The 18,099-nt window shown below is 43.8% G+C and overlaps 3 protein-coding genes across 4 annotated transcripts; 2 read left to right on the top strand and 1 right to left on the bottom strand.

Annotated features, from left to right (window-relative positions):
* Positions 1-148: 148 nt before the first annotated feature.
* Positions 149-4,182, bottom strand: LOC127765984 (uncharacterized). Of its 2 annotated transcripts, none has more exons than XM_052290971.1 (5): positions 3,889-4,182; positions 1,297-2,016; positions 896-1,084; positions 694-816; positions 149-464 (listed from the first exon to the last, which is right to left on the bottom strand). In XM_052290971.1, the coding sequence occupies exons 1-5, from the start codon at positions 3,979-3,981 to the stop codon at positions 354-356; spliced, it is 1,236 nt and encodes a 411-aa protein (XP_052146931.1). In that variant the 5' UTR covers positions 3,982-4,182; the 3' UTR covers positions 149-353. The 2 variants fall into 2 exon arrangements, with proteins under 2 accessions (XP_052146931.1, XP_052146932.1); XM_052290972.1 differs by lacking the exon at positions 3,889-4,182 and adding an exon at positions 2,467-2,635.
* A 6,806-nt stretch (positions 4,183-10,988) lies between these two features.
* On the top strand, positions 10,989-12,503 carry LOC127768671 (alkane hydroxylase MAH1-like). Its single transcript, XM_052294292.1, has one exon. The coding sequence runs from the start codon at positions 10,989-10,991 to the stop codon at positions 12,501-12,503; it is 1,515 nt and encodes a 504-aa protein (XP_052150252.1).
* A 3,024-nt stretch (positions 12,504-15,527) lies between these two features.
* Positions 15,528-17,159, top strand: LOC127768446 (noroxomaritidine synthase-like). Its single transcript, XM_052294026.1, has one exon. The coding sequence runs from the start codon at positions 15,528-15,530 to the stop codon at positions 17,049-17,051; it is 1,524 nt and encodes a 507-aa protein (XP_052149986.1). The 3' UTR covers positions 17,052-17,159.
* Positions 17,160-18,099: the final 940 nt, after the last annotated feature.

Consider the following 18,099-nt stretch of genomic DNA (forward strand, 5'->3'; position numbering starts at 1 on the left):
GATGATAAGAATTAGCTGGGTTTAATCGTGCTATGAGATTATGCTGATATTACTGGTTTGTGACCATTGTGTTTTGTGTTACTTTCCCATGAATACTTCTAGTGGACCATGTCTGAATTTGTAACATCGAAAAATTGCGAGACAAATCTTGAAACTTGTTATCTCTATTATGACAAGGAAACAATTCTATTTACAAATCAGTAGTGTGCAGAAACAATAACTTGACCTAAGCACTTCTCTTGCGAATAGAGCTTCTAAAACATCAGTCTTATTTACTGGGAGCAAGGGAAAACTGTGTTTAATGCTTGCACAATTGGAAGGAAAACACACTTTAATTTGTGTGTTTATGAGAATTATATCCAGGATTCCACAGTGCTGTTGTACTTATAGCCGTAAGGGTTCATTCCACTCAAATGTGCCAAAATATTGGAAGAATCAAGCATGTCTTCTCCCTTCATTCCCACCTGAAAAAACAAAATGATTGAACTTGGTATCTAGCTATTTTATAAAAAAATGATACGAATTTAAATCTTTAATCTATGACTGCAATGGAGAAAAATGATGAGATGATTGAATAACCATCTTGATGAATTGTCTCTAAGGCTAATGAGGTAATCTTGCCCTTGCATATTTATTTGTGATATTTTCAGCTAAATTTGGTCTATTTTCTGATAAGATAGTTAGAACACTTACAACATGTTCATATTGTTCAAAATCTTGGGAGCTTGATCTGGTAGCTTCACAGAGTTCGTCGTTCTTGGCAAACCTTCCGCGGACCCGAGGCCTGCTATCCGCCAAGGTTTTTCTACAAGCGTACTGCATTTTGTTTTACATCAGTACAATAAATTTGGTAAGATGATGCATGTAGTTATGTTCTTGAAATGTTCAATATTACCTTTATTTTTTTGCTGAAGTTCCTTTCGTTCCTTTTCTTTATGTACCTGGAGATCTTTTCCTTTCTCTGTTCAGCTGTTAGACGCACACCTTTGTAGGGGGTATCTTCCAAGCTTGAGCCTTCTGTTGAAGGCAACGTTAGTGGGCTATCATTGCATCCAGTTACCATGTGCTGGGTGTTTTCTCCCATCTGTTCAGGTAAAATAATTGGGTTAGATACTGATGGTATTTCACAAATTATTATCTGTCCGCTAATTTCTGGAGCTTTGCTCTTTTATTCATGAGAACTTCATGCACCTATTTTCTTACTATAGTAGCAAGAAGTATAAAGTTCAGTGTGTTACATAATAGTTGGGCATGTATAACACTTTTTATTTCAAAAAAATAGGATGTGAATATTACCTGCATCTCTGCAGCGTTATTAAACGCCCCATGCATCGAATCTGTGTCGCTATATGTTCTGGTCAGTCCTTCACCTTCCATCATCCTCTGGTACTCTCCAAAATTATTCAAATCCATCACCATACCATTGTTACTAGTGCTATTATGGTTGAAAAATCCTACTTGTGGTGTCTCCACATTGCAATTTGGAATCATTACTCCTGTTTGGTCATACAGAGTTCCATCCAGACCCATGTACCCTCCAGCTAGTGCTGCTGTGAAACACTCGTCGTCATACCCTGAAGCTAGAGGCAGCAAGGCATTGGCAGTCCTGTTTGTTTGCATTGGGGGCATTGGTGCATCTGTATGCTCTGGAACCATTATTTGGCTGAATTGTTCTATGTTGGCCTCGGTGGCAGCTGGATAGTATGCTGGTGCAGTAAAGGTTTCATCAATGGAGGGAAGTAGCTTGGTGTCCTGGTCAGGGTTTTGCTCTTGCTCAAGGAAGGCTGAGAGGGTGGAGTCGAAGGAGAGTAATGGGGAGAAAGCTGTGTCTGCAACAGCTGTGATGTCATTGCTGTTGCTGCAGAGGGGAGGTGTGGCTGTGGACGACGATGAACCATCCTCGGAAGAGGCTGCAAATTGCTCGGAGGTAGTGGCCACTGCAGCGAAGAGATCATCACCTAGGCCGTCATCGCAGAAATCAAGAATTTGAGCAGCTATGGGGCTTGAGAGTCCCTCCTGTAAAATTAAATGGGAATGAACCTGTAAGTACCTTTTATTACCTGAAATTTTTTATTATAAGAAAGAATTATAGGAACAATAGACCATTCCAATAAATTTGCACATGTATGACTATTGCAGCTCACAGGATGTCATAGGAAAAAAAAAAAAGATCTCTGGTACTGCTGCCACAGACCCAAATCCGAAAGGTTTCATGTTGATCTGATGCTTTTGAATAAAATTTCTACATCGTGCGTTCCTTTTTCACTATAGACTTCATAATAACTATTGTATCATGTATGCAGGTATGTACTGATTGGCCTGGGGAGCAGCATGTCGTCATCTCAGTTACAATCCAATGAGCATACGCACAAACAAGATACATGAAAAATTTAAGACGATAACATAGAAGAGGCTCAGAAACATCAAGAAAAACTGAGCAAAGATCTGTGTTGACGAAACAATTACACCGATGCAATCGTCGCGAAGCATTACTGATCCTCGACGGAGAGACAAGGGATTGGTTGCATTGCGGTGGAGCTCTTTTGGACCCAAAACCGAATATCAGTGTATTCGTCCTATTTATCCTTGAGAAGACAAACCGTTATGCCTGGGGGCAGTAAAGATGGCGTCCAAGACGGTCCGAAATTGTGTGCTACACTCGCGCTCAGGAGAGGAACGAGGATAGAAACTAGGACAAAGCTAAGAATTAAGCATGTGATCGAGCATGCCGGGATGCTATTTTTTGCTCGGGGTGCTATTTTTGTGCACTATAATGCGTCATTTGAACATATGTCAGATATAAGGAAGCTTCCTTCCACTATGTTTTCTCCGAGTTTTTTTCCTGGGTGTCTATCATGATAAATGGCTTTGTATTGATTCTATTAATCTGTTCTCTTATGAAGTTATGATATACGGTATTTGAATACATATCTTTGTAAAATGTTGACCTTTTACTTGCTATCTCTTTTCCTTAATATGATGATGCGCAGCTCTTCTGCTCATTTGAGAAAAAAAAATCAACTCCTTAATTTAGCTGGTATGCATAAACAAAGATTTTATAAAATAGGGTATGATGTTGCGGGTATTAAATCATTAAAAAAGGTGCCCCTACCTGTCAACACCAATCAAATAGTTAACAAAATAACTTGGTTTTTTTGATGATGTAGAGAGTAATTTCACAATTTCAAGTCAAAATAATCTATATATGGATAAAAAAAATCGAATTAGGCGTAAATAAAACTGAAGCTCTTCTTATTGATATATAGAGTTGGTTTAGGGATGAGATTTTGCACCAAGGTGTGAGTGCCTGCTGTATTAATGGAGCTAATGTTTCCCAGAACTATTTGCATAGCATTTGATAAGCTCCTGTTGGGACACATTTCCCCTAAGGCTAAAAACCCGGATCTGCAATATATGGACATCATTTCTATCCTTACTAAGGTTCAGGCGTTCAGCCGAATGGCAAATATTATGCGTCACTATATTCAAACTAAGTAGGGGAGCACAATATTGCAAGTTCTTGCGCTGATGACAGTAGTCGCTGTGCCTAACAAGGACTTCCATTCAGATTTGCTAATCAGAAACAAAATAAAGTTGATCCATGCAAAATGTTATGCAAAAGAACATGGTAACTCAAGGAAGCATAAATAGATTTTTAACTAGAATAATATAAGGGACAAGCATTGCATGATATAGTAATCATTAATCAATTATAGTTTGTATTTTTCTTACTAGGAGTTATTTGCACAACTATGCAACTACTGATGAAGGAAGCAAAATAATAAGGCTAATAACCAGGGGCCATAAAAATTAACAAAGAACAGAAATGATCAAGATAACAATCTCTACAAATAAAAGAAGTGCAGGTAGCAAGGGTGAAGAAATTACAATGCATAGCTGGTCTGAAAACATCGGTCCGCTGTTCGTATGCGCCTCGAACATCATCATCTCTCTAATGGTCATGTCCGCCTCGAACATCATCGCACAAAACACCCAAATCCTCAGGTATATATATGTATGTTGATGTAGGTTACGTAGTATGGGCGTGAGATATCGTGTATCAATAGAAATCTAGCTAGGAGATGGTGGCGAATTGAGGCTAGAATTTAAAGCGAGTTGTATATATAGCGGCTTCGCAAGCTACCGCGAGGAAGAAGAAGCGTCAAATTAAAGGATTTCGTCGCCGAACCATGGCGAGTGCAGAAGCCGGTTATTTATAGGTGGGTGAGAGAACCTTAGCGAGGGACAGCATGGTCACCCTTTGCTATCTTTGGTGCCGTTCCGGTGCGATGAACAAACCCAAACAGCTCAGCAGGGAACTAAACCTAAACAAGGCCACCTGTGTTGATTTGATTCAGATGCTTACTGCTAGTTTCAGTTATGGTAGGCAAGCTAGGTGCTGTTTCTTCAGTTGATTACTGTTGTGATTATGGCTGATGCATGGAAATGGGGAAGAAAGGCGGCCAGCTGCTAATTAACTGCGTGTTGGACTGTAGCTTGTGTTTAGCAAACACAGTAAACGCGCGACAATGCAGCTATCTGCGAGCGGAATCTGGTCGAGTGGTCGACTGCTTTGGCGTCACCTCATGTGTCAGGCTGTGTTTTTGCTACTAGTACTAGCTACCCAGTGCCTAGAGGCTCGACAGACAAATCTTCAGTTTTAAGGATGAGCACCAATGCTGCTGCATGCTGCTACTGATAAAAAGTGACCGTAACCCAGAGCATCGTACGGTGGTGAGTAACATGCTTTGCAGTCAATCTACTACTACTACCCGGCACGGCGATTCACGCAGCGTATCGTCCAGAGATATCGGCGCCGGGGCATCCAAAACTTGCGTGACAGATTCTGATCTCTCGACGGGACGTACGGAAGATTTGCGTCGCCAAAACATATAGACTCGTCTCAATAATACATGTAGTAGTACTACGTACAATGTGTGCATATACGTGCAAAAACATCACAGTTTTTACGCTCTCGTTCTCTAATTTTTTCTCCTGTCAGTCGACAGCTGCTGACACAGCACATGGTTCGATTCGATCGATCGACGCGATGTTTTTGCGTGTGTTCGCCACGCTTAATTAGTTCGCTGATTGATCGGTCAGTTCTACTTCTACTTGTAGCAAAGATGCACTGATGTATTGAGAAGAAAAAAGACAAGTGCATGTAGTAGTACGTCCTAATTCGATCCCAAATAACGTGTACCCCGGCGAGGAAACGACAATTAAGCTGGAGTAGTCCAAGCACGACAGTGTAGGTACGTAGGAGTACAACGTATCTTTCTTCTTTTCCGTAGTCAACATTCAAACAAAAAACCTAGCTATATCTAGCTTAATTCCACCTCCAGGAATAATGTGGCCACTAGCGATCGATCGAGTGGTAGCGATTGGCAGACGGCGAAGAACGTTACGGGTGCCGCTCGCTGAGAAAGGCAATCGATCTATCACGCGATCTCCAATCATGCAGTGTCAAAAGCTAGCTAGCATACAAGTCAAGACTCGAGGAGTGTACCAGCGACAGGAGAGGCCCCTCCCGTCCAGCTCTGACAGGTTAGAGTAATACAGGAACAAAGGTGTCCGGGCCGGCTCTGGCTATGAGATAGGTTAGAGAAATACAGGAACAAAGGCGAGAGCCGAGAGGGTCAGGCTGTGTGAACTGTGAAGCTTAACGCACAAGTGCAGACCCACTCACCGAAATGGAACTAATGCCCATCAGTCCCAAAAAGCCCAAGCCAGGTCCCAAAGGGTTTAGGGCACCACGCCTCGCTGCTGCTGCTGCAAAGAATCTCTCTAATCTACTCTATCTCTATCTATCTGCGGCTACTAGCATAGGCCGAATCCACCTCGTACGTAGTTTATGGTGCTTGTTTGTTGTATGTTCCGGCACGGGTAGCGCGAGGGGCAAGGCGTCCTCACGCAACTTACATCGCATGCAGCAGATGGGTCGATCGACTTGCCATGCAAGTGGGGGATAAGGAAAAAAGCGGCGGGCGGCGAAGCCGATCTGGGCCGCGCTTCGGGTGTCCCCGCTTTAGTGGTACAACGGCGCGAACCCGGCGATTCCGTCGTCGTCTCGCGCGCGCGCGCGTTTCCGCCGCCTTTTCGCCCCGAGAAACGCCCAAACGGCCGTGTGATTGATTCAGTTCCGCGCGCGGGTACACTACTGTACTAGCGGGCTACGGGCGGGGACTTGGAGGCCGTTTCGGTTCGTCGCGGGGCCGCACGCGCGGGGGGCGGGGGCCACGGAAATCGCCGCGCGCTTTGGCTGGCGCCGGTCCGGCAGACATGTTCCGATGGCGCGACGGGACGGGAGATTCACCCAGCCCGCTACGGCGCTACCGCTACCTCTCCCCGCGCGGGCCTGCCTCGCCTGGACCTGGTCTAGTGGAGTCAGGGCGTAGAGCCGTAGACACGCTGGAGATGGATTGTAATACTCCAATAATATTTCTTTTAGAAAATTATTAACAAGATAGTTATATATATATACACTAGAACAAATGCCCATGCGTTGCAATGGGTGAAGTCTATTTTAATATTATTATTGTTATATGGTTTAGTTAAGATGAAATTCACTGTGAAAGTTTGTTTGGATATATAATTTTTTTAGAAAATCATGAGCTGCAGTTAGGAGTCCGATCATCTCAAACTAACACGTGAGTTTTTTTAAACTGATTTCTTATATAATTCCTTCTGTATTATCAAAAGTGAACGATCTTAAAAACCGACTCAAATACGGATATATATTTCCAAAAGCAAACAAACTTAAAAACCGACTCATACACGGATGACGTACCAAAATACCGGCAAAAATATCTTCAATTTTTATAATAGTAGAGATAGAGACTAGAAAAAATATCCTTGCGTTGCAATGGTGAAGGCTATTTTAATCTTTTTATTGTTACTAGCAAAAATGCCCGTGCGTTGCAACGGGTGAAAAAATTCTAATGATAATCGTTTTTCATGAATAATCATGTCAATGACAATGTTTGTATTTTAATGAGCGGCTTGTTTTTTTAATAAACGGTGTTTTTTTTCTTGCGCGATTTTCTCAAACCATTCATTCAGAAATGACACATTTCTTTCTAAAAGTTTTTTTAGCATTTTTTTTGCTTCTTTACTTACAACGAAAACCATATTTTCTCCCTTTTTTTCTTTTCTTTTCTCATGTGTTTTCTGCCTTTTTTTACAATTATTTTCTCACGCGTTTTTTTGCTTGTTTTTTCTTCAAATGTTCTTTTTTTGCTTTTTTCCACTACAGGACTTAGGGAAAACAGAACTTTTGTTGTTGTTGTTTTTTTATGCACATTTATGCTTTTGTTCTCTCTTTTATTATTATTTTTATCAAAAACGACATTAAGTATCTTATTGTAAGATTATATGGACTCAAATGTAAATATAAAAATTACAGGGACTCAAATGTAAAAGTACAAACCTAAAAATTAAAATAATATAAAAATGAAATGCTCTCGACCTGTAGGTTCCGTTTTTGTAAACAGATCTTCAATCCGGCACATCGTTTTGTTTCACCAAGATGTGAGAGATATCACGGTATAGATTAAAACCGAGGAGCGGTGGCTGGTATTCGGACTCAAAAGGAGCGGCACCTTTTATTTTTCGGGGGAATCGGATCTATAGTCGGACTTTTTTTCGTTTCTGAGAGGGAATCGGATAGGAGTCAGACTTTTTTTTTATTTTTTTTCACTATTTTTTTTGTTTTAACGGAGATTTTTTTCGCCCTTTTTTGGCACTGAATCGGATTATTTTTTCCCCCTTTTTTTATCGGACAGTTACGGTTTTTTTTTTCTCGCTTGTCTGGTTTTTTTAGCCGGTTTTTTGTCGCCCTTTTTTCCAGGGGATCGGATTATTTTTTTTCGCCTTTTTTTAATCGGACAATCATGGTTTTTTTCGTCCGGTTTTTTTCTCGCTCGCCCGGTTTTTTGGCGGTTTTTTTACGGATGATGGAAGCATCTCTTAAAAAATTTTTAAGTAGTAGAGAAGAGATATAGTTTAGTTAAGGTGAAATTCACTGTGGGTATTCGTTTAGATATATATTTAGAAAATCATGAGCTGCAGTTAGGAGTCCAATGAGTTCGATCGTCTCAAGTTAGCATGCAAGTTTTTTAAAGAGATTTCTTATACGATTCCTTATGTGTTACCAAAAGCGAATGAACTTAAAACTCGATTCAAATACGGATATGTATTTCCAAAAGTGAACGAACTTAAAACCGACTCATACACGGATGGCATACTAAAGTACCGGCAAAAGGATCTTCAATTTTTATAATAATAGAGATAAAGATATATCACTTCACAAATATATAAGTTTTAATCCAAATTTTATAAGTTGTAGAAAATTACAAATTAAATTCTAACTTGTGTACACCGTTATCTATACGATGGGGAGAATGGAGTCCATGCAAGAGAGCGACTACAACGAATTTAGATATGTGCGATGGATATCTGAGGGCCTAGCTATATTCTGACTACGATATTTGTATAATATGAGGATCGATGGAACCAGATTATACGAGAGATTGAGATAAAAAGATATGAGATAAGAATTTTTATATAGGTTTAGGCCTCTTAACTAATAGGTAATAGCCATACTCCTGTTGACCAAAACCAGTATTGACTTTATGTATCAGTATCACTCGATTACAATATGTGAGACAACCTAATATAGTCTTTGTCAGCTTGGTGGCATGGAGCTCTTGTCGACTAGTGTAGTTTCCTTTTTTAATATGAACTCGACAAGATTGAAGGTAGCTCTAGATTCCTAGTGTCGTCCTTTGTAGCCTCAGATTGGGTTTATCTAGACTTGTTTCGGTGTATGTTGGCTTGTCTTGGATTGTCTAAATCCGTCTAGACGTGTCCTCCTCTTCTCAGATCTTGTGTTTATACACTCGGATGTCCCCTTGTCCAAATAAGATTAGGGAACCAAGTATGGATATGATCTAAGTAGTTCTTGTTGTGCCAAGTAGAACATTGCTTCTCCTTCCTTATCTGGAACACTTTTCACATGTGAGGCATGATTCCGTAAAAAACTTGGTATATATATGGTGGGTCTCACCAAGTCCAACCCAAGACTATTCGGTATGCCTTTTTTAACACTAATAGCATCTATACAATAAATTAGTATGTTTAGGGCATATATTTGTGTTAGTCCTTTTATACCCATTTATTACTATGATTAACTAGAAAATAGGTATATATTAAGACCAACCAAATTGAGTTAGGACAGCCACGCCAACCAAATTGTTGTCACATGTGTGTTATGTAATATCAAAACCGATATGGATCGAGTTAGAGAGGTAATTTGTTTCGGTCGAAGAGTTTAGAGTTTAAAATGTCTGTTTTATAATTCGACGGAGGTAATTTAGACTGTTGCAATAGTTTAGGAGGTAATTTGGTTTTCTTTCCATACTTGAAAGATATTCCATCCGTCTCTAAATATAAGAGATTTTGGTTAGATGCGACGTATCCTAATACAACGAATCTGGACATACTTCTGTAGGATCGAATCATAAGAACTAAGCCAACCAGAGGGGGGGTGAATGGTTGATATACCCAAAAACCAAAACTTTTAGCAGAAATAAAAGTTACCCTCAAATTCGATGGATCGCGGTCTGACCGAAGTGAACGCACCGGTCTGACCGCCTGATGAACGTTGGTCTGACCGATGTAAATCGATCGGTCGAACCGACGAAATCGCCTGCCGCTGCCTGCCTGCGCCGCCGGTCTGACCGCCGGTGAGATGCCGGTTAGACCGCCGAAACCCGGTGAAACACCAATCATACCAAATTTGGACTCCTTCCAAATTCGACTCCGCATCCCATACGCACACAATACCTCCATCGTATGCCATATGGAATCTTCACCAACCACGTGCATCAACTCTAGCCTTAGTATCCCACATGATATCTGACCACCACGGACATCGTCTTACCACCAAGCCGACTCCCGGTCCATCACCGCAAATACTCTCCCGAGGCATCGAGTCACCTACACATGAAACAAACAAAGAAACCATATTCCGAGACCAAGCTATCCCCAACTTGACTCATTATTAGCAAACAGCAATATTACATACGTATAGTATCCATCTAGAAGCCATAACGATGAAACAATCACGGATATCCAAAGAAACAACCCGAAACCGAAACCGACACAGCGTCGGCCGGTCAGACCGTGGGCCGGCCGGTCTGACCGTTCAACACAAGCCGGTCTGACCGGCAACCTCCGCCCGGTCTGACCGGTCACATAAAATATCAGTAAATCCAAAACCACTTTGTGAATAAATTCCAAATATCAAAACCAATAATCACAGATGCCAATTGTTCATCACATAATAAGAATCAAAACACACGTTGATCTTACAGCTTCATGTCTAGATTCGTTGTAATAGGATGTGCCACATCCAACCAAAATCTTCTATATTTATGGACGGAGGGAGTAGATAGTTTTGAAGTTAAATTTTGATACATTGGTACATATTTTTAGCGCTGAAGGAAATATCAGGGCATTACGGAAATTGAGGTATGTCATGACGACACTGTAAGTCTGTAACCTTGCTTAGAGAAGTAAGGCAGGTAGAACAAAGCCAGAATGGGGATAATTTAGTATCCGCTTCCCGCGGTGATACCAAGAGCAGCAGGCGCCAACGAGACACAAGATGGCACGCTGTGCGGAGCAGAGGAGTTGATTCCCATCGATCGATGGCAGCTAGCTGGTTCATGTAGCTAACATGAAGTAATTTTATCTTTCCAATACCAATATATCATTCATGATGCAAAAATCTTGGAAAAATTTCAGTGAAATCACAAGCACTGTTGCTAACATCGCCCGCCTGGCCGCCTCATCTTACTACTCTTGCTCGGGTATATTAATACACCTTATACACGTGTGGCACTGCAAGCATTCACATGATCACCGTGACGCCTCCTTTGTTTTGCATTACGCGCGTACGAGCAACCGTACAAGCAGTCAAAGCAATGGCTTTCTCTTCCATTCTCCAGCTCACGCTCTGTTTCCTCTGCTTTAGCGTTTTCTACTACTACCACATCAAATCAAAGAGGAAGAACCCTGCCATCCCAGTGTGTTGGCCGTTGGTGGGCATGCTCCCTGATCTTCTCGTCAACCGTCACCAGCTCCATGACTGGATCACCTCCTTTCTCACCGCCTCCCAGCTCAATTTTCGGTTTATCGGCCCAACGATGTCGTCCAACATGCGGTTCTTCTTCACCTGCGACCCGGCCAATGTCCGGCACATCTTCACCTCCAACTTCGCAAATTACCCCAAGGGACCCGATTTCGCCGAGATCTTTGATGACACCTTAGGTGATGGCATCTTCAACGTGGACGGCGACTCGTGGCGCCGGCAGCGAGCCAAGACCCAGCTTCTCATGTACAACCACCGATTCCAGTCTTTCGTGTCCCGGTGCAGCAGTGACAAAGTGGAGAATGCGCTGCTTCCGCTGCTATCCCATTTCGCGGGAACGGGGGAGAGATGCAACCTGCAGGACGTGTTCATGAGGCTGACATTTGACATGTCGACCATGCTGGCGTCCGGCGAAGACCCTGGGTGCCTTGCGATCAGCTTGCCCATGCCCAAGGTGCCTTTCGTGCGTGCGGTGGATTACACGACGCGTGTGCTCCTTGTCCGTCACATCATCCCGCTGTCATTGTGGAAGTTGGCGCGAAGGCTAGGAGTTGGATTTGAGCGGAAAATGGCAGAGGCATTGCGCACCATTAATCAGTTCATATACGAGACGATCGTGAAGCGGCGGGCAAAGAAAGCAAACGAAGGGATCGAGGACTCGGAGGATCTGCTATCGTCCTACCTCAAGGACGACGACGAGAACGCGGACACCTTTCTCCGTGACACGACCATGACCCTCATTGCTGCCGGCCGCGACACGATAGGCTCGGCACTATCATGGTTCTTCTACCTCCTCACCAAGAACCCTCATGTGGCGTCCAAGATCCTAGAGGAGCTTGACTCCGTCGAGCGCGCCACCACCACCCCGGACGGCATGGTGACCTTCGACCCGGACGAGCTCAAGTCACTCGTGTACCTGCACGCCGCCGTGTGCGAGTCGCTTAGGCTCTACCCACCTGTTCCGCTGGACCACAAAGGCGTGGTTGCCGCCGACGTGATGCCGAGCGGGCACAAGGTGCGCCCTGGTGACAAGATCGTGGTGTCCATCTATGCGATGGGTAGGACGGAGTCCGTGTGGGGCAGCGACTGCATGGAGTTCAGGCCGGAGCGGTGGATCTCCGACGACGGCAAGCTGCGGTACGTGCCGTCGTACAAGTTCACGCCCTTCATCACGGGGCCCCGGACCTGCCTAGGCAAGGACATGGCGTTAGTGCAGCTCAAGGTCGTGGCGGCTACTGTGGTGAAGAACTTCGAGATCGAGGCCGTGCCAGGACATATCGTGGAGCCCAAGCTGTCCATGGTTCTCCACATGAAGAATGGCTTAATGGTCAGGGTTAAGAGAAGGTAGGTAATCAACAACGTTAACTAATCGATCTGCCAGATAATCGAAGATCTTTGTTATGCTGTCGAGCTTGCAATCAGCTAGCAATAATTTGTGATAGCGTGTGGTGTTCTGTTTTATCCAGTTTGCTGGGACCGTCTTTCAGTTCATGTTTAGATCTCATTGGCTGCACCCGTGCTTTATACTTGTACCTACAAAAATTATTAGTGCGTTGCAACGGGTGAATGTTATTTTAATCTTATTATTGTTATACGGTTTAACAAGGATGAAATTCACTGTGGGAATTCGCTTTTAGAAAATCATGAGCTAGAATTAGGAGCCTGACTTTCATCTCAAGTTAGCGTGCAAGATTTTTTTTAAAAAAAATTTCTTATACAATATCTTTTGTATTTTCAAAAGCAAACGAACTTAAAATCCGACTCATACACGGATTTGTATTTCCAAAAACGAACAAAGCATGCAAGTATTTTAAAAGAAATTTTTCATACGACTTCTTTTGTATTTCCAAAAACGAACAAACTTAAAAATCGACCCAAATACATATGACGTACCAAAATACCGGTAAAAACATCTTCAATTTTTATAATAGTAGAGATATATGCATTTGCTCTATATTTGTACGCATGCTTATAAGTTAAATTTTTTTATTTTAAAAATTAATTTTAAGTTCATTTTGTGTTTTTTCATTATAATTATTTTGCAATATTTGCTTTTCAATAGCTAAATACACATATATAAATGTTTTATTCATAAATTATTCTTAAATTACTAATAAGCAAGCACAAGCATGAACAAAACAATAAGATCAAAGATCGAAGAGTCAAATAATGTAGTCTTACTGCCATTTATGTTTCGTTTTCTTTACAGCATGCAGCCATCCCTGGAAACACTGTCGCGATCTCAATGAGAGGAGATATGATCGGGAAAAGTGCCACTCCTAACTAACAGCTATCAGAGCAAATACAATAACAGGCTATAAACTAACTGCAATGATGATAGTAGCAAAGGGGGCAACCGTGCCAGCTCCCCCACTCCTCCTAAATCTGGCCGGATAGAAGGTGGAGGCCACCCTCGGCAATAGAAGCAGAGGACGCAGTGTGCTCGCTCTCCCACTCTCTTCCCCTCCCTCTCCCACATCTGGCTCGAGGGGGTGGATCCTTCGGCGGCCAATGGTGGCTCGTCGACGGCGGCTTTAGCAACATCCAAGGTCCCCAGTGAGGTTATCCATGGCAGCTAGGTTATGGGATTTGGTTTTGGGGAAAGAAATTATTGGGGGGCTAGAGTTCCTGGATGTGAATTTTTGTAAATGCTTGATGCGGAATTCTGTGAATTTTTTTTTTTGGAATTCTTGGGTACATTTTGTAAATTTTTTAGCTAAAAATAATCACAATAAGAGGTCCGCTTGCGATTTTAGCACGCGGTTGTGGAGCCGCCCGTAAAAATCGACCATTTTAGCCTATCGTTACTAGTGGTAGCTCCAACTGCTAGCGTAAAACGGATCGGAGCTCATTGTGCGCATCAGAGATACATACGGGGTCCACTTTTCTTGGAGAACATTGGGTCTATTCGGTTAAGTTAGATGGTGGCTGTACAGCAGCAGTGCTGCGGCTCTTTTAGTATAAATAGAGGATGCCCAGCGTGTTGCTGCGGGACTTGGTTAACATCAATGTTAGATAAGAGGTATAATATTAAGAAGAAATAGAAGAAACAAATAGCTTTCTTGGAGAAATTCTTTTTAGCAGTCTTATAAAAAATTTGTAGATAATTTAGGTAGCACATATCAACTGAAGGAACGTTCAGCCATAAAGCTCTTTTATACGGATTGACGGGCTGATATATGTAGATGTGTGTGGAGATGGGCCAATGTGTTCATGTGGGCTACATTTGGCACTGAGGAGACCAAGAGACTCACCCGATCGGTGACTAATGGGTTAGGCTCTATGCTGCATTCCATCCAATGTCTGAGAAGCAATCTAAATATATTCATCCAGCGGTTCATAATTTGATGATGATGTGGAAGCACGGGGTTTGAGTTTTTGGTTTTAACTTTATAGAAAGAAGGGATTTGCTTGGTAGATCCTGGTGCTGTGCCTGCAGGCCTGCAGCGCTGCCACTACCGAACGGAACACATCCATTAGTGACAGCCCAAATTGGATCCCTACCGTTGGTAGTGCGATCCGGTACTGATGGGCTCAACGGAGTGAGCAGGAAATTTGGGCCGAATAGAAGCCCATATATATTATGGAGAAGCTAAGTAAATGGCCGAATGGAAAGCCCCACGTTGGATTGCTACCATTCGTAATCATTGATAGTGTAAAAAACTTTTGAATTTTCTAAATTCCAAATCTTTATTTGAACTTCGTTTCCGATTTCAGTTTTTATATTTTAATTTGGGTATATGTAGAGGGAGAACTAATTGATATCCCTGGCATGAACTTCAGTGTAACACTTTTCAAATGGAAAATTCAGAAATTAAATTTTGATACAGTGGTACTGATAACGCTCGAGGATATATCCAACCGTTACAGGAATTGACGTATGTCATGACGACACTGTAACCTTGCTTAGAAAAGTAAGGCAACTAGAACAAAGCCAGAATGGGATATTTAGTTGCCTACGGGAGACACTAGTCAAAACTCTGTCCAGATGTGATGTGATTTAGCATCCAGAATGAGTAGTATCCACTTCCCACGGTGACACCAAGAGCAACAGGCGCAAGGAGACACAAGATGGCGGCAATGTGCAGCGGTTAGGAGTTTATAAAACTTAAAAGGCAAAGCTGGTTTCCCATCCATCGATGGCTAGCTGATTCGAGCAAATGTATTAGCTAACATTAATGAATTTATCTTTTTTATATCAATATATGATACATATCATTGTGACAAATTTCAGTCAGAAATTACAACACTGTCTCTAACATCGCCCGCCTCATCTTACTACTCGGTTGAGTATATTAATACACGTATGGCACTGCAAACGTTCCCATGATCACCGTGACGAGCTCGTACGTGCAAACTTTACAGTCAAGTAATGGCTTTCGCTTCCATTCTCCAGCTCGCGCTCTGTTTCCTCTGCTTTAGTATTTTCTCCTACAACCATATCAAGTCAAAGAGGAAGAACACTACCATCCCAGTGTGTTGGCCGTTGATCGGCATGCTCCCTGATCTTTTAGCCAACCGCCACCGCATCCACGACTGGATCACCTCCTTGCTCACAGCCTCCCAGCTCAACTTCCGGTTTACCGGTCCACCGAGCTCCAACATGCGGCTCTTCATCACCTGCGACCCAGCCAATGTCCGGCACGTCTTCACCTCCAACTTCTCCAACTACCCCAAGGGTCCAGACTTCACCGAGATATTTGACATCTTCGGTGATGGCATCTTCAACGTTGATGGTGATTCATGGCGCCGCCAACGAGCCAAGGCCCAGCTGCTCACGTGTAGGCCACGGTTCCGGGCCTTCGTGTCCCGGTGCAGCCGTGCCAAGGTGGAGAAAGCGCTGCTCCCGCTGCTCGCCCACTTCGCGGCAACGGGAGAGTCGTGCAACCTGCAAGACGTGTTCATGAGGCTGACGTTTGACACCACGACCATGGTGGTGTCCGGCGCCGACACGGGGTGCCTCGCGATCAGCCTACCGGAGGTGGCCTTCGCGCGCGCGATGGACGACGCGACGCGCGTGCTCCTCGTCCGCCACATCGTCCCGCTGTCCTGGTGGAAGTTGGCGAGGAGGCTGGGCATCGGATACGAGCGCACCATGGCGGAGGCGTTGCGCGCCTGCGACCACTTCGTCAACGAGACGATCGAGAAACGGCGGGCGGAGAAAGCCAAGGGAGAGGCCGATGGCTCGGCCGATCTGCTCTCGTCCTACATCAACGACGACGACGAGGAGGAGAACGCGAGCTCCTCCTTCCTCCGTGACACGACCATGAACCTGATTTCCGCCGGCCGAGACGCTTCCGCCATGGCCCTCTCCTGGTTCTTCTACCTCCTCACCAAGAACCCATGCGTGGTGTCCAAGATCCTAGAGGAGCTCGACTCCGTCAACGGCATCACCACCCCTGACGGCATGGTGACCTTCGACCCGGACGAGCTCAGGCCACTCGTGTACTTGCACGCTGCACTATCCGAAACACTCAGGCTGTACCCGCCCGTGCCGTTGGAGCACAAAGGCGTGCTTGCCGCCGACGCGCTGCCGAGCGGTCACGACGTGCGTCCCGGCGACAAGATCGTGGTGTCGCTGTTCGCGATGGCGAGGATGGAGGCCGTGTGGGGTAGCGACTGCAGGGAGTTCAGGCCGGAGCGGTGGATATCGAAGGACGGCAAGCTGCGGTACGTACCGTCGTACAAGTTCATGACCTTCAGCTCAGGGCCACGGACCTGCCTCGGCAAGGACATGGCGTTCGTGCAGCTCAAGGCCGTGGCGGCGGCCGTGGTGAAGAACTTCGAGATCGAGGCCATGCCCGGCCATGTCGTCGAGCCCGCACTCTCCATCGTACTTCACATGAAGAATGGTCTCATGGTCAGGGTTAAGAGAAGGCATGTGCTTAACAACTAATTAATCCGCCAGATGCAAGGCCCGGGTTCGTAGCCTGGGAGCACCTCAGTATGATAAATGCTGAACTCCCGTTAAGCTGTCGAACTGTAATCAGCTAGCAATAATATGTTTTCTCACGATGTCATTTTCTTGTTTGCTGGGCGTGCTCAGTTGAGAACTAAAAGATGAGTTTCCACTGCCTAGACATGAACTTTAAACTAGTTAATGTCTGTGCGCGTTTGGACGGTCTAGATCACCCCAAGTTTAGACAACAATGGTAGTAACTCAAACTTACTCCTGCCCTCTCAAGAAATATAGAGTAAATTTCACTTCGGGCCACCTTTTGTTACTGATATTTCACTTTGGATCACCCTTTAAGCAATATTTTCACTTAGGACTGGGTAAACTTGCCTTTGTTTCACTTTGGACCACCCAACTCTCTTCTCAAGCATATGAACGATCTTGATTACGCCGTCTCCTACTCGTCAATGAACTGCCACAGCTATATGTAAAACTATTTCTTCAATATATTACAAGTTGGATGTAGATGGATAAAAGAGTGAGGGTGGTCCAATGTAAAATAAAGGTAAAAATACCCGGTCCAAAGTGAAAATATTGGTCCTAAGGTGGTCCAAAGCAAAACATCGGTAATAAAAGGTGGCCCAAAGTAAAATTAACTCAGAAATATATGAGCCGCCCCTTGTGGAAAAAGGCTAACAAGCGAACACACGCGTGAGGCCCGTGCGTGCGAACGGCCCACCTTCCATTTTCTATGTATAAAATCATTTTGTGTATCTATCTTACTAATGCTGGCGGTTTTCACTGCCGGCCAATATTACCACGTGGCTCAATACTTTCTCAAAATAATCCCAAAGTTATCTATTAGGAAAAAAAAGAATAATCTAAAAAAAATTAGACCTAATCCAGAACCTTCAAAACCATTTTTCTTCTTCAATTCAACTAATCGCTCCATTAGGAGGACAAGTGAGATCGTTCATAGATTTAAAATGTTACATAAAGTACAATTCCAATACAAGATTAGGATTTAGGAAAAGGAGAAATGACGAAT

This window comes from Oryza glaberrima, chromosome 3 (assembly GCF_000147395.1).
Source record: "Oryza glaberrima chromosome 3, OglaRS2, whole genome shotgun sequence".
Taxonomy (NCBI): domain Eukaryota; kingdom Viridiplantae; phylum Streptophyta; class Magnoliopsida; order Poales; family Poaceae; genus Oryza; species Oryza glaberrima.

Bases quoted from the DNA above. Each gene is read 5' to 3' on its own strand.
- LOC127765984 (XM_052290971.1), bottom strand. From the start codon at position 3,981: ATGATGTTCGAGGCGGACATGACCATTAGAGAGATGATGATGTTCGAG. The intron at 1,085-1,296 runs GTAATATTCACA...TTACCTGAACAG, and splicing joins ATAACGCTGCAGAGATGCAG to ATGGGAGAAAACACCCAGCA. The intron at 817-895 runs GTAATATTGAAC...AACAAAATGCAG, and splicing joins ACTTCAGCAAAAAAATAAAG to TACGCTTGTAGAAAAACCTT.
- LOC127768671 (XM_052294292.1), top strand. From the start codon at position 10,989: ATGGCTTTCTCTTCCATTCTCCAGCTCACGCTCTGTTTCCTCTGCTTT.
- LOC127768446 (XM_052294026.1), top strand. From the start codon at position 15,528: ATGGCTTTCGCTTCCATTCTCCAGCTCGCGCTCTGTTTCCTCTGCTTT.